This window comes from Pseudopipra pipra, chromosome 9 (assembly GCF_036250125.1).
Source record: "Pseudopipra pipra isolate bDixPip1 chromosome 9, bDixPip1.hap1, whole genome shotgun sequence".
In the NCBI taxonomy this organism is placed as follows: domain Eukaryota; kingdom Metazoa; phylum Chordata; class Aves; order Passeriformes; family Pipridae; genus Pseudopipra; species Pseudopipra pipra.
The window spans coordinates 14,403,253-14,417,555 of record NC_087557.1 but is presented as its reverse complement, the minus strand read 5'-3'; the positions used below and the strand labels follow the sequence as shown (position 1 = coordinate 14,417,555).

Below are 14,303 nucleotides of genomic sequence, written 5' to 3'. Positions count from 1 at the left end.
TCGCCTACAATTAGTGTGTCAGGGAGCAACAGGAGTGGGGCTGCTCCCTAAGGAATGGTGATCTGGGGGCACAGGGTGGCCAAAGTGCTCACCAACAAGGTGCAGTCCCACAGCACCCAGATGCAAGCAAGGTGAGCAGGGTGATGACACAACAGGTCCTATCACATTCCAGTGAGCCTCAGGCAAGACAGGTAACAGGCCAGGTCTAAGGTCCGTCCAGGGCTTCCCACACAGCACTTGAGAAACAGGACTAGGGGTAGGCACACCTCCTAAACAACTCGGGCAGGGTTTGAAGGCTCCAGCCTGGTGGAGCCTTTGCTGGGTGGGTGTGGGTGGAGGTCCTAAGTGAGGCTGTCCAGGACACTTAGAAACGAGTGCCCTTAAGGCCTGACAGTACAGTTTGTTTGTCAGGACTGTAACTCCTGGGTAGACTCACCAGCAGCCAAATGTAATTTTGTACTGCACCAGCAGTACAACTTTAATTTGTGCCATGTATTACTTTCAGGATAATGCAATTTTTAACAAGGCAAATTAATCCAAAGTCTCTCTTCTCTTTACAGTTTGAATAGAATCAGTATCATGACTGTGTACAATTAGTTTCAGCATTAGTTCTTACGTATGACTGGTACATCATATGTGCTTCACACTCAAGTTTATGTTTCCAGTCAGTAAATTGACAGTTTTCTGTTCAGAGACAATCCTAACTATATTTTCCTGTGCATCAGAAATATAAATCTGTCGCTCAGAACTTCAGTATCCTAAATCAGCAAAATATGGTTCCCAAAAGTGCTCTTGTTTCTCCCTCTTCTCTTACCATCTCTTCTTCACTTAAAGGCATTTTTTTGCCACTTAAACATCTGTCAAAGCCTACCTGCTTGTTCAAACTACATATGCACAGACTATACATCAAAGAGACTTGTGCAAATGGCAACGGTGGTATAAACATTGTGAGATGCTACAGAAATCTATTTTTTCAGCATGAGTAGGTTAGTGTTCTGCAGTTTATACCCGACTTAACACTGCCATTATAATTTATTCAAGGATCTGGAAAATTTATAAACATTAATATAATAGTTAACATAAGGTAAGTTATAGAAGACAATGAACACATACTTGCTGAAACTTGAGCCAACAAAGGGAGTCCAAGATCCTGTTAGTATGAATTCAGGCACATCTTTTACAGTTAGAGTTAACTGATAACAAATTATTGATGAGTCTTCCTTTAATTATGATCATTTTCTGTGTAAGAACACATTTCTGGAATCAGTTTTGTTAGTAACCCAGACTTTGAAAGACAAAAAAGTGTTTGGGGGAGTTATATTTATTAGAAAACAATTTCTGCATATTTTTCCAAGTTGTAGTTTGAGATTTCTTGTCTAGAATTCCTGTTATAATATCATCCAAACTCACAGTTCACTGAAGATACAGATATAGACAAGAAAAACTGAAAAAGGAGGAAGAGGATAGTAACCCTTATGTTCTCCCTCATATGTCTCTTTTCCTCCGGCTTTCTTCCTCAACATCAAAGTTTTAATAACTAAGCTTAGCACCACTGCTATTGACAAGAGTCCAAGACAAGTTTCTACTAGAAAAGTTGAAAAGATCAGAAACCACATTTATAATATAGAACTTGCTGCAACAAGACAAGACACACATATTGATGAATTGGCACATGATGCCTCTGCCTTCTACTTGGTCATATTATTAAAACCGTAACAACATACTCTGTACAGCATAGTGCAAGATACATAGTAAATTAAATAGAGCAATTAACATGTCCACCACATTGTTGCCTCTGGCACCCCCTCTTCTACAGCACTCTTGAGAAGGCTTTTGGCCTTCTCTGTCTCTGCTACTTTCCCATATCCCAACTTTAGGCTGGGATTGAGGCCAGGGACCTCACAACAGTGAGCTGTTTAGAGCAGAAATCCAGCAGCTGTTCTGAGAGTCCTCCAGCAGTCACTTTTCCATGGACCTTTGTGTTCTGCTCTTCCCCTCCTCTTCTTTGAAACCCTATTTCCCACATCCATCCCAACCCTAAGCAGAAAGTACAGCAGATGACCCTGACACTTTCAGATGAACTAATTCTCAGCACTTTCCTGTGACAATCCCCTATCAACACATTCTCCTAGCTTTCTTCTTCAATCAATCTGAACCCTAAGATTGGGCACATCTCCATTTCCCTCAACTATGAACATCCACAGAGGGAATTCCAGCTGCAAAACCCAGAGTGGCTCTCCTCAGTCTCTTCCTCTCCTGAACTCTAACCTGTAGCAGAAATTCGGGTGTCTGAGAAATTCAGACTTGCATGAATAGCTACAGAAATATCCTATGTTAAGGATAACCTGTGTTTATCTGACACTTCTCAGAAAACTTCTAAAAGACAGAGAACAAAGCTCAATAATTAGAGAAGCTCGTTGTTGAGAGACATGACGTATAAGCCAGATTCTTGCAAGGTTCTGAAAAACAATATTCACTTAAACATGTTGAAAGGTGCTAATTCAGCAGAAATTACAGCATTACAAGAGATTGCCAGTACAGAATCACAACCCTAAGGCTTCTTCCAAAGTTTCTATATTGCAAATCCAGGGTTGATTTTTGAACAAAATTTATGAATGCTCCAGAGTATTTTTTATTTACTCTAACAAAGTACACACTCTGATCTTGTACAAAAGGAAAACAGAACTCGCAATTTTTCTAGGATTCCAGTTCCTTTTTGAACCGGAAGTGAATTTTTAACCATAATGTTAGTAATTGTATTGCTAAAACCATAAACCTGAACCTGACATTTTTATGCTACTTTCAGATATGTTCCTTTACTTCCCCAGAAATCCATAAGCAACACATGCAGATTCTTTTAATCTGTTAACAAAAGCAAAAATTTAGGTAGTCACCACATAACTGTAAAGAAGCCCCAATATAAAAATACAACCTACCCCCAAAGCACAATTCCCACAAGTATTTCATTGAAGCACTAAGGAAACAGTGTGACATGTATAATCAGTATCTCTGTAGCAAAAGACAGACAGCTGCACTAGTTAACTACAAACGACTGGAAATGCTCTGGCAGTGCTAAGTATATACACCAAATAAAATATTTTGAGAGTAAGAAATTGTACCTTACCTTAACATATTCCAAAGTAGGATCCAGAATATTCTGATCTCTGTAAGAAAATGGGGCAAGGAGAGAGAGGAAGACAGGACAGAAAAACAAACAAACAAAAAAAAGGTGAGTCCAAATATAACTTCATACTGTAGATGCATTCATATGAGCTACAGACCTACTAGGTCACATTAAAATCTTCATTAAAAGATGTGTGTTAGAGGTACATGGCTTATGCTATCTATCTTTTAACAAATATATAAATCATCCATTTCTTCTAGAAGAACAGGTAGTAGAGCTAATAGTAATTAATTTGGGGAATAAAGTTAATTATACCATTTTAAGCAAATAAAAAACAATCTTGCAATTTCAACAGATGGCTGAAACACATGCCACCTAAATTATCTGAAATAAATTTAAGAGTGCTCCCTCAATGAATTCTGAATGTATTTCTTTTCTTGTTTGTTTTCCCATTTAAGCTAATGCCGCTGATAGCAGTGAGAGGGCACTGCTAACAGAAAATAGAAAGTAACACATTCACTTTTTATATATACAAAGTTCTCAAAGTTATCACCAATTCAGCATTACAATCATTTGAAAGCCACTGCCCTAATTTAAAAAGAAAAGCTCTCATCACAGGTTTTCTATACAGGCAGATGGCAAAGGGCACAGAAGCCTAAATGAAGAGCTTTGTGATCAATTACAACTATTTACACAAAATATATGTTTATTTCTATTTCAAAGCACTTTGTATATTTGTTTGAGAACTAGCAGGTCAGAGTTTGCAGTACATGACTGGACGTTTGCTACAAAACCTGGGATGACATATTTGATGTTGGCCTTAAATACAAATATACAACAGGCACAAAGAAAAACACGCAAACTTACAGAGGGATCAGGCACTTGTTAAAGCAACCAAGTTTGCCACATGGACAACACATACCCTATACATTTAGAACCAGAACCCTGCTTGGTGCAAGTTGTTACAATGATGTAACACTGGAAACCTAATAAGCAGCTTCAGAAATGAAGAAATTGGGTTACACTGGAATGAATTAATCCAGAGAACAGTCTCTAAATTCCCTGTGTTGTTTTGAATGTAACTGCACATGATCTGAAACTATGTTATTATTTTATAATCAGTTTTTAGCCTGGTTCCCTAACAGCTGTTAATCCAGAACACCTATACAGAGGCAAAACTGAGCCTTCCCACCTCTTAGCCCTGGCCATAAAACGATGGTACTCGGCTGTTCAGGCTGTCTCATATGTTACTGTTTCACATTATCCCAATATTTATCAAGGATCAAGTTTCATTCTCAGCTTAGTTAAAAAAAAAAAGTTGGAAAATGCAATGGAAATAGAAGTTGGACCATTTTAAACTTTTTCCTATGCAATATACAAAGAAGGGGCAATTTGGTAACTGTATGAACGTAAAATATGTACAAGTATACCAGAGAAAACAGGGGTGAAGCACAGAGGAAAAACAAAAGGAAGTTCCTAAACAGAAGAGACATTTTCATTCTCAGCACTTTGCAATTTGACTGGAAAAAAAAATCCCATTCTTAATCAGTTCGACAAAGTCATTAAGCACAGCTGAATTCTTCTCACATTCAAATGATCCGTGGGAAGCTGTGCCAGTACCAAGTGCTTTTGAAAAACTTCGCAGTTTAGTTCTTCACTTGCCTGTGGAATCTTTCAGGACAAAGGGTCTACCAGCACTGCATGTACAACACACTCTAAAAGAACAAACCTGCTCACTTTGTCAGCGAGCACATTTTGTTATGGGCTGCATTTACAACCTCCACTGCTGCAGACCAGCCTTGCTAGAGACCCCACTGTTCCCACCACCTGGTACCAGGCAAATGATCCTTAGGACAGATCAAGCCAAAGCAAAATGAAAGAGGTAGAAAAGCTTTAAGACCAAACAGTTTATTTACTGCTATATAAAGTAGGAAATCCAGAAGAGAGTGGGGAAAGAAGTGACCTACATTTCCTTCAGTATCCACACAACAGAAGTGCTTTGAAAATTTTTTGCTTTAGGAAATGGATGGTATAATTGAGTATTTTCACAAGTACTATAATATTTTATCTGGTAAGCTGGCCAACAACAAAATGTATGAAACCCTGCAATTCATCACAAGTACAGGCCATATAGAAAGATGTTCACCTCAGATACCTGTCTCCAAGCAGATCTACCCCTCTCTCTCCCCATCTGCCCTTGCTGTCTAAGCCTTCATTTTGTGCTAATTTTTCGAAGTTATTTTCGAGGGATGGTAACTTTAACTGATGTGCAGCAACCAAGGGTAAAAATTAACTACTGCATTTTCCTTTCATTAGATGCCACCACAATACCATCATACATTATATGCAAAAAACCAGGTTAAGCAGTTAGCTCGAATAACTAGAATCCAACGAAATCAAACTAACTCCTGAATCTCAGCTCTCTGTTAGCAGTGATGATGTGCTTCTTTATGCCATATGCTCCCCGTGAAGGAACGTCATGAACTTTAAAAAAAATATAAAGCACCTCTTTTCCATTTTCTCTCTCAAGGAATCTTAATAAAAAATGGTGAACCCACATTCTCCCTTCTTGTATTAAATTATCTGCAGAAAAAAAAAATTAATATTTTCAGATAACTAGCAGATCTGATGACAGATACTGTTTCTACCATCTCTCAAAATCAATTCAACTGAAGGTTTGATTCAATAATAATATGTTCTTCATCTTTCATCAGATTTTATTACCTTTCAAGTAATGCTAATGTTTAATCTTCATAGTATGCTTGACTTTACAGCTGTATTCATTTGCACCTGTTTACCCACAACATTCATGTATTAGAATCTGCACAGAAGTCAACCAGTACTGTGTAAACTGTGGGTTCATGGATTGGATTTTATTTCACATTTTAGATGCGTAATAATCAGATAAGACCTACTTCCATTCAGAAAAAAAAGCATATTTAATACAGAAAGATGTCTGTCACCTGGAATAGAGAAGTTTTCAGAACACCTCAAGCCAAGGTGTTGGATAAGTATGCAGTAGGACACACAGTATTGGCTTCATGCTCTTTTCATACCCATTATGTCACAGAAAGAAATTTAAGGGATGCAAACACGCTACCACATCTATTTTGGGTATTCATATTGCTGCCAGACTATAACCTCATTTCATGACAAAACAAAATCCCTTTCCAGCACTTTACTGCTCATAGTAATAAAAAAGAAAAAAAACACCTGACTTGATACACGTAATTAAGGCATTCTCCTGAGTAGTGTAAATCCTCTCTTCACTCTCTTTCACATGTACAAGTCTGTGTGGAAACTCTAGCAGTAAAAATACTCCTCCAATAGTAACTGATCACTAAAAGAAAGCAGTCATCACAATCTGAACCTTCATGATTCTGAGCTTTTCCTAGCCAGAAACAGTCTCTCTAGAGACTGACATCTGACATCACCTTTTTCTCTGCTGGCTCATCTTGCAGTCACACAACCCTTTAATCTCTCTCTAGTAATCCTTGAAAATCATCTCAATTTCTTTTCTGTCCAGTGTCAAGACTCTTATTAGAATTATGCACTTTTTTTTTTTTCACATATGGGTTTCTTGTTTACACTGCCAAAAAAATATACACAGCTTGCAAGTCAAGAGTGGAGCTTCAGCAACCTCAAAAAAAGATGAAGACAAGACAACAGAAAATGTGGAGTTGTGCTTTTGCTTCCCTCTTCTCCTCCTTCTTCCCATAGCAAAATTTTTTTGCAACAATGAAGAGCTTGGTGTCATACTGGTTGGAATTGACTGCCTATGAGCAAGTACTGATACCTTTGATCACTGTGAGAACCAATGTAACTTCTCAGAAAACAGGGATTATCGCTGTATGTAAACTCCTTCAAGATACAGCTCAAGCTGACTGAGATGAGAAAAGGGAATGGAATTTGCATGTATTGGATGCTATTCTTCCATTTCCCAACACTTCTAAATGACAGTCAAATGTGTAGGAAGAACTAAAAGATTAAAAAAAGGCCTTTTGAAGTTGTCAGCATCAACAGCCACTGGCTAAAAGGAAAAAAAAAATCACTGTAAGCAACTGGAATCATATTTCCAGTATGACAAAGTAAATACCGCCATACTGCCAACTTCAAATCTTGCATGGATTTTGAATGAGCAACAAATCATGAAAATTTGGTAGAGAAAACTTTAACATCCAGGTAACTAGTCACTATTCTAAAATATTTTATAAAATTCTCATGTACTGACAACCAATGCTGTAACTGAAAAGCCAAATACCGGAGTTCAACCCCAAAATAAATTATTCAGTTCAGTGGGTGCAGGAGAATATCCAGAACCTCAGCAACTGAGACACAGTCTATTTTTCAGACTTTCACGTTTGGCCAATAGTTCTGTACAGCATTGCTTCAATAAAGAACCTTTAAGCAGATATCTGTAATCTTTAGCTGTTTATTTTACAAAAACCTCCACCTTTCTACTAACACTGGATATTACCTCCTCACATCGTTGTTGCTGTAAAGAATCCTGCAAAACGCAGACCTTCACAGACTAAGCCATATTAAGCACCAGCTTCTTCCAGGCCTGTGGCATCTTCATAGACATGTCAGCTACAATTATAAATTAGCTAAAGTTATTAGGTGATAACTTTAATGAAGTTTAAGCACAGATACAACAGTATCATCAGAGATGCCCAAATCCTATCACTCAACTCCCCACATAGATATTCTTACAGCGGTGAAAACTGCTGAATGGCCCTGAAGCAGCTTTGTGCTACTTCACACTTTTATAAATGTACTTGTGGGAAAAACATCAGGACACACTGCCAGTACCTGATGTATGAAAATATGTTCGCTTGTTTAAAGTGACCTTTGCTGGAGACATTTTCAAAAGCATTTCCTTTCTACCACATGGAAAGAGTGATCACGAGAACTACTCAATAGTTCCAATGCCAATGGTGCCAATGCCAAATATGAGTACAGACAATAGAGGCTCAAGGGGAGCCTGAGAAACCAAAAATGTACCAAGCTGTTGCATGGCTGCTAACACAGACACAACTGCTATAAAATGACCAGATGGGATCAAATGCCTTCTTCGATTTGTGTCTTTGAAATCTCTCCATCTATGTAGATTTTTGAAATACACTGCTACTTAAGTATGAAGGTGCAAGTTTGAGCATGCTGGACATGGTGTGTTTAAGTATATGCAGTGCAGACTGATGTTATTTGTACTGTAAACTAGAGTAAAAGACCCAGTGATTTTATCCCCCAGCAGCTTCTGCTCCACACACACACTCCTACTACATTCCTAAGGGCATTCCACCCTTCCATCTACAGCTGCACAGCACCATGGACATGACTCATTCAAACACCAGTGGAAACAAGTGCAAACTGCTATGACTAACTGTGTAATGACCTGGAGTTCACACGAGAACAGTAGGGACTCTTCAGTAATTAAACCTCAAGAAAAGATACAACGTATTTTTCCTTGAATTAAATGAAATCTCAATTTACTCCTATCTGTTTAGAATGCCCCGGTCATTTACTCTAACCACTTCAGTCTGCATCCCTCCAACCTGCTCCATTTTACCTAATGAAGCTGAAAAATGTACACCATTTCTTCTACCTTCTTCTGAAAGAATTTCTGTTTCTGCACCACATACAATACTGGTCTCTACAATTTGTTCAAAAGCTCAGACTAGGCACCTGCATCCTTTTTCCTCCATTTTCCTTAACATTTAAGATTACTCTGTCCTTCAAAGCCCTTCTTAAATCTTCTATCCCAAGACTCATGCTGTGAAAGTCATGGTTGGGCAGCAAGACTATTGCTTATCCAAAACAGTCACTGTTTCTACAAACTTGTTTATATTTGTGCTGTTGCCTGTTGACTATACCTTCAGCTGGCAACTCTTTATAGTCAGTGCTTTACTTGCTGTGCAGTTATTCAAAATCCAGTTCCACAAAATTTTAAGTGTTCAAAATCAATGTAACCTTGTGAAATGAATACACTGATAAACGTTCTGTAGAATCACAGCCTCCATCAATTCATCTGAAATTCATCTAAGTGTAGGTACAGTTTATTCACAAAGTATGGTTTTTTTCACCTGGTTGACATGTCTTTCAGGAATGTGTATTTGGACTGAAGCACAGGAATGTTAATCCTTTGCTTTAGTACTGAAGATGATGATGGAGGGAGGAAGAATTGCCCTCACTGTCTATTCCCTTACCTCAGTTTAAAAAGCTCATTCCATCAGATGTCTCCCTGCATTAGATATTGCAAGTAAGCATTAGGAATATATTCCCCTATGTAACATTTAACTACTATTTAAAGGATAAAAGGAGCAAAAACGAAAATAAATGGTCACATGTGGAAAAGAGGCAAGCTGAGGAAGCAATATAGCACCTGGTACAAGTGAATAGGGTGCTCCATAATCTTTACAAAAGAGACCAGGAAACAGCAGAGCTAGGAGAGGAACTCTGGGTATGATGGAAGTAGTAATTCAAGAAAATTTCCACTACATAGAGTGTCCTCTGCTCAAAGAGGAAATAGCCTGAAAAGACAGAAGTTTTTAGGAAGTTTTTGAAAAATAACATCAACTAGTTTTGACTGGGGCTTTTGAGGAATTTGGACTCAAGTTTCCCTGGTAAGTCATTCATTAACAGAAAGGTCCTGATCCCACAATTAATTTCAAACAATGATACAACTGTGCCCATCCCATACAGTGCTTCAGTTCCTCTGCTGAGAAGCTGAAGGATTGTGGTTTAATTCACCTTCAAAACTGGAGAGATGGTCTCTCTTTTTGAGACATTTTGTCCTGTTTCTCTCATTTCCCTCTCCCAAAATCCTGCATAGGCAGGTTTCCAATATTGTCACCTGTAGCCAGTTTTCAAAAATCCCCATAAAAATCAAGAAGTGCAGCTTCTGATCTGCAGGTCTATGTCCACTAAGCAAAGACAGAGGATGTCAGCATCAAATGGGAACAAAAGGGTGAAGTAGAACTTCACAACAGAAGAATCTGAACCCAACAATGGACAGAAGGGCTAAAAAGAAAAGGCAGACAAGTCAAAACAGAAATAAACCCCAGAGTTAAAGGATAAGAGAATCTGGTACTGAATGTAAGCAGTTAACATCAGCTATTCTCTACGTATACAACACAGTATCCCTTCTACCCCAAACATCTACCGCTTCAGTAGATGTCCTCTGCTCCACCTCTAGGACAGCAGAGGTCAGATCTGCAGGTGCACCTGTGACAAAAAGCATGAAGTATTGGCAACATCTAAGGAACTCTTCCTTTTAAAAATCCACTTATCTGTGCATGGAAGAAGTCAACAAGATATTCAGTAGCCCCAAATTCAACACACTTGTCTTACTCCTGTTAAAGAAACACAACCACAAACTCACAGTTTGGTTCAGGATTTTCTGAAATCAACACACACTAAGAGGTAGATTCAGGCATTAGAGCAAAACCATAACTACTTTTACTTAAAAATTCTGTGGTCTTCTAAAAATTTCCTCCCCACCTTACCCTGAAATTTAGAGGGAGCCAAAGGTATTCATCTTCTTCCTGTTAATCTTGCAAATATTTTCATACCTGAAAGACTACCTTGCATTCTATAAACCAAACAGTATTGTTTACTTTTCTCCACATGGGAAACATATAAAATACTTATTTTACTTGATATATTAAAATCTTGATAAAAAATTATTTTTAATTTGATTTTCAAAGTGCACCTAACCATTTGCTGTAAGTGTACACAAAGAATTAATATAAGAAAGTAACACATTCAAATTAAAATTATCCAACAAATAACATCTTCGAAATCACTAGTTAGAACAAAATAAATGCTGTCTAAATACCTGATCCACCCCATTCTCAAAACCCAAAGAAAACCAGAATTTGCAGCATCTGGAGATAAAACAGGCTGCAAATTCTGACAAGGAAAAAGCAAATCCCTGAACAGTGTGCTCCTCACCAAGTACTGCCTTGCCAACTCTTTTCCCTTATAAATCAACTCTCAATTCAAGGACTTCAGAAGGCCTCATCTATTGTGGTAATATCACTAAGAGAAAAGGAAAAGTTTCAAGAACCCAGAATTCAGTCCTTAATAGCTTTATACTTCAATAATAGATTCCAAATTTATTCCAAACCTTGGTAAATTCCAAATGTACTGCCCTCCGAGGACAAGGTCCTGCAGAGGACAGTGAGCCTGCTTAGCTTTATGCTGATGAAGTTACCCTATTAATGTCAGTGCTACCAGTCAAGGTTAAAATTGAACGTATTTGTATTTTTTCCTGCACAGTTATATGAGACAAGTACACAAGTATCACCCAGCCAAACATGTAGAGCCTTGAAGATTAGAAATTTTGAAGAGTACAGAACATCCTAAATGACTAAACAAACTAATCTACTCTACATACAGAATAACTCTCTGCTACAGCAATACAAAGTCCAATGCCAGATGATAGCACTTTATCTGAAAGAACGGGGAAAAAAACTGACATAGGAAAACAAGAGGAAAAAAGTCTGTTGACCAGTACTCAAAGTAAGAGTCTGAAGTCTAGTTAAATATGCAGTTGGACATTCTTTCAGAACAACAGACAGAATTTGTGTTCTTTGCATCTGTATGTAGATACTTAGGGTCAGTCTATAAAATACACTTCAGTTTACAGGTGATATGTCACATTTTGATCTTTTGCAACAGGGTTCAACAAGCATTTGAAGATGCCAGAGCTACTGGTCTGCCCCTTTCCTCAATGAAAGAATCAAGCTAACCAAAACCTTTTCCTCCACCCCTCCCCATAACATGCTTGAACCATGTCAAAAAAAAAAGCTGAATATGAACACTTCATGCTTGAGACATTGGTAGAGTAAAAAAAAAGCTGTTATGCCTCATTTACCTACAAAAACGGGTAGTTTGTGGTCACATCAACACAAACAGAAGTAGTGTTGTAACTACAATCACAATCAGGACTTACAGCATAGCCAGGAATTTGCTGGGCTTGAAAAGAGAAAATCAAGACAGAAGAAAAGATTAAAATTATAGCCCTGTAGCTAGAACTCCACACTTCAAATTCATACACAGTTAAAAGTAAAGCTCTAAAAACAGGGGGAAAAAAATCTAATTCTGACCAGCTGCTAGGTCAGAACCTCTCATAAATAGCGATAAAACAAAGCACTCAGGGCATTATACATTATTTAAAGAAATGCACAAAGTTTGATTCCAAGCCAGTTTGAACAATACAACCCTACTGCTTATCAGTGACTCCATTTTTCAAATGTCTGTACAGACAAAGAATGGAATTTGAATAAAAAATCTGTCTTTGCAAGTACAAGCAGATGAAATGGCTATGGGAAAGACAGTTAGTAAACAGGAATTAAATGAGGAATATTCACAAACCTCCTGTATAACATGAAACAGCCAGTGTAAATTAATGTCAACTTCATTTTAAGGCTTTAATTAGCATGAAAACTTGAAGTGATCATTTCTGGCAGATGGTGTGCTTCAACACTTCCTAGGGGAAGGCTCAGCAGAGAGAAGATAGTGATTTAATGCAAATGTGTAACCACATAGTTTCTCCCAAAATATCCAAAGCTCCATTCTACAGGGCAAGGACCAAATTAACTAATCTTTCTTTCCTTCAAATGCTAAATTTCTCATAAACATACTTTTAGCAGTCAAGCATCCCTGAAAGTGTTCAAAAAACCTTTGGATACAGCACCCAAGGACATGGTTTAATGCTGAACATGGTGGTGGTGCTGAGTTGACAGTTGGACTTGATGATCTTAAAGGTCTTTTCCAACCTTAATGATTCTATGATTCTATAATGGACAGTATATGTGCAGCCCTATTGAATTCAAACAAAACATAAGCCTTGCATGTCTTTTGGAACCAGACTTAGTTTTTATGAAATTGTTCTTTAGATTGTTTTATTAGGAAGTTTAGGAACAGAGAATACCATAGCTGTCAGATCATCCAAGAAGCATTTACTTGTTCTGCTAGCTCTTGCAATCACACTGCCTCATGAAACAGAGAGCACAGAATCTAGTTTGCTTTGGGATATTTGCAAAAGTCTTTGCTTTATTCCATTTTCTTAACAACCCCTCAGAAATCCCTCGCATCTCTACAATGAGGTAACATTTAAGTATGTTCATATCAGACCTGTACCAGATCAAGTGAGAGAACTTCTACGTTAACCCAAGACTACAGGGATACTGTTGACATCCAACTGAAATGGTTCAGAATGTCAAACTGGCCTTTGACAGCTGCCTTCATCAGTACACTCAAACTTCCTCTGATAGTGATAGTTCTGCATTGCTTTTATGTCTTATTTATTTGAGGGATATTTGGCTGCACTAATGAAAAAGCATGAAAATGCCACAAGTCAGTTAAACTGCAATGTCAGTCATGAAGAACTATAGTCATCCAAGTGCAGTGGAAATTCTGGGTTTCCTAATGGCAGTCATAAGACACAGGGGAAAAAAAACTCCTACAGGTTCTAGTGATAGATGTAAATTTGAACAATTTTCTTTTAAATAAAGGTACCACAATATAAGGCAAAGCTAAATAAATAAAGATAACCCATGGACCACGTGTCAAAGGGAAATTACAATTACGCTTTATTTGGGTTTAATTATCAACATCAGATAATAAAGAACATTACACTGAAGTAGCTTTAGTTTTACAAGCTAAAATGAGAATTCTCTTTTGTAAATGAATAACTCCTTGAAAGTTTTTATTTTAATTCTTATTTTAGCTCATAAAACTAACTCAAGAGCTCAGCTGCTTCTGATTTTGGCCATTTAATTATTTCTAAGAGACTCTCAAACTCAGAGTTCAGCCAGTCTTTCTTTCTCAAGAAAGAAAACTTTTTTCCCCTTGAACTAACTAACCAGCAGAGGTGTACATTCCCAAACCAAGAAGAGAACACAACCTTACTGCACTGAAAATTGGCAATAGATTTTCTCCAAGTTTTTGGAAGAATTTCAAAATCAGAAGAATTCCATTAGGGAATGGCACAGTTCATTATTGTTTTCCTATTCTTCTTACTTAGGCTTATTCTTTGCTTCACAAAATTATGTTTAATGTATTTATATATTAAAGAGAGTATTACTCATTTTGAATTATTGAAAATGTTATCACAGTTATGTTTTTTAAAAGGTCATGCCTGAGCCACAGTTCAAAATAATCAGATCCATGT

At 37.5% G+C, this 14,303-nt stretch overlaps 1 protein-coding gene across 5 annotated transcripts in view; it reads right to left on the bottom strand.

Moving 5' to 3' along the window:
- BCAR3 (BCAR3 adaptor protein, NSP family member) overlaps positions 1-14,303 on the bottom strand; it is a 90,963-nt gene that overhangs the window by 32,674 nt on the left and 43,986 nt on the right. For all 5 annotated transcript variants that reach the window (XM_064663959.1, XM_064663958.1, XM_064663962.1 and 2 more), the window contains one exon: positions 3,125-3,164. In XM_064663959.1, coding sequence (XP_064520029.1) covers positions 3,125-3,164 — 40 coding nt within the window. The remainder of the gene's footprint in view (positions 1-3,124; positions 3,165-14,303) is intronic.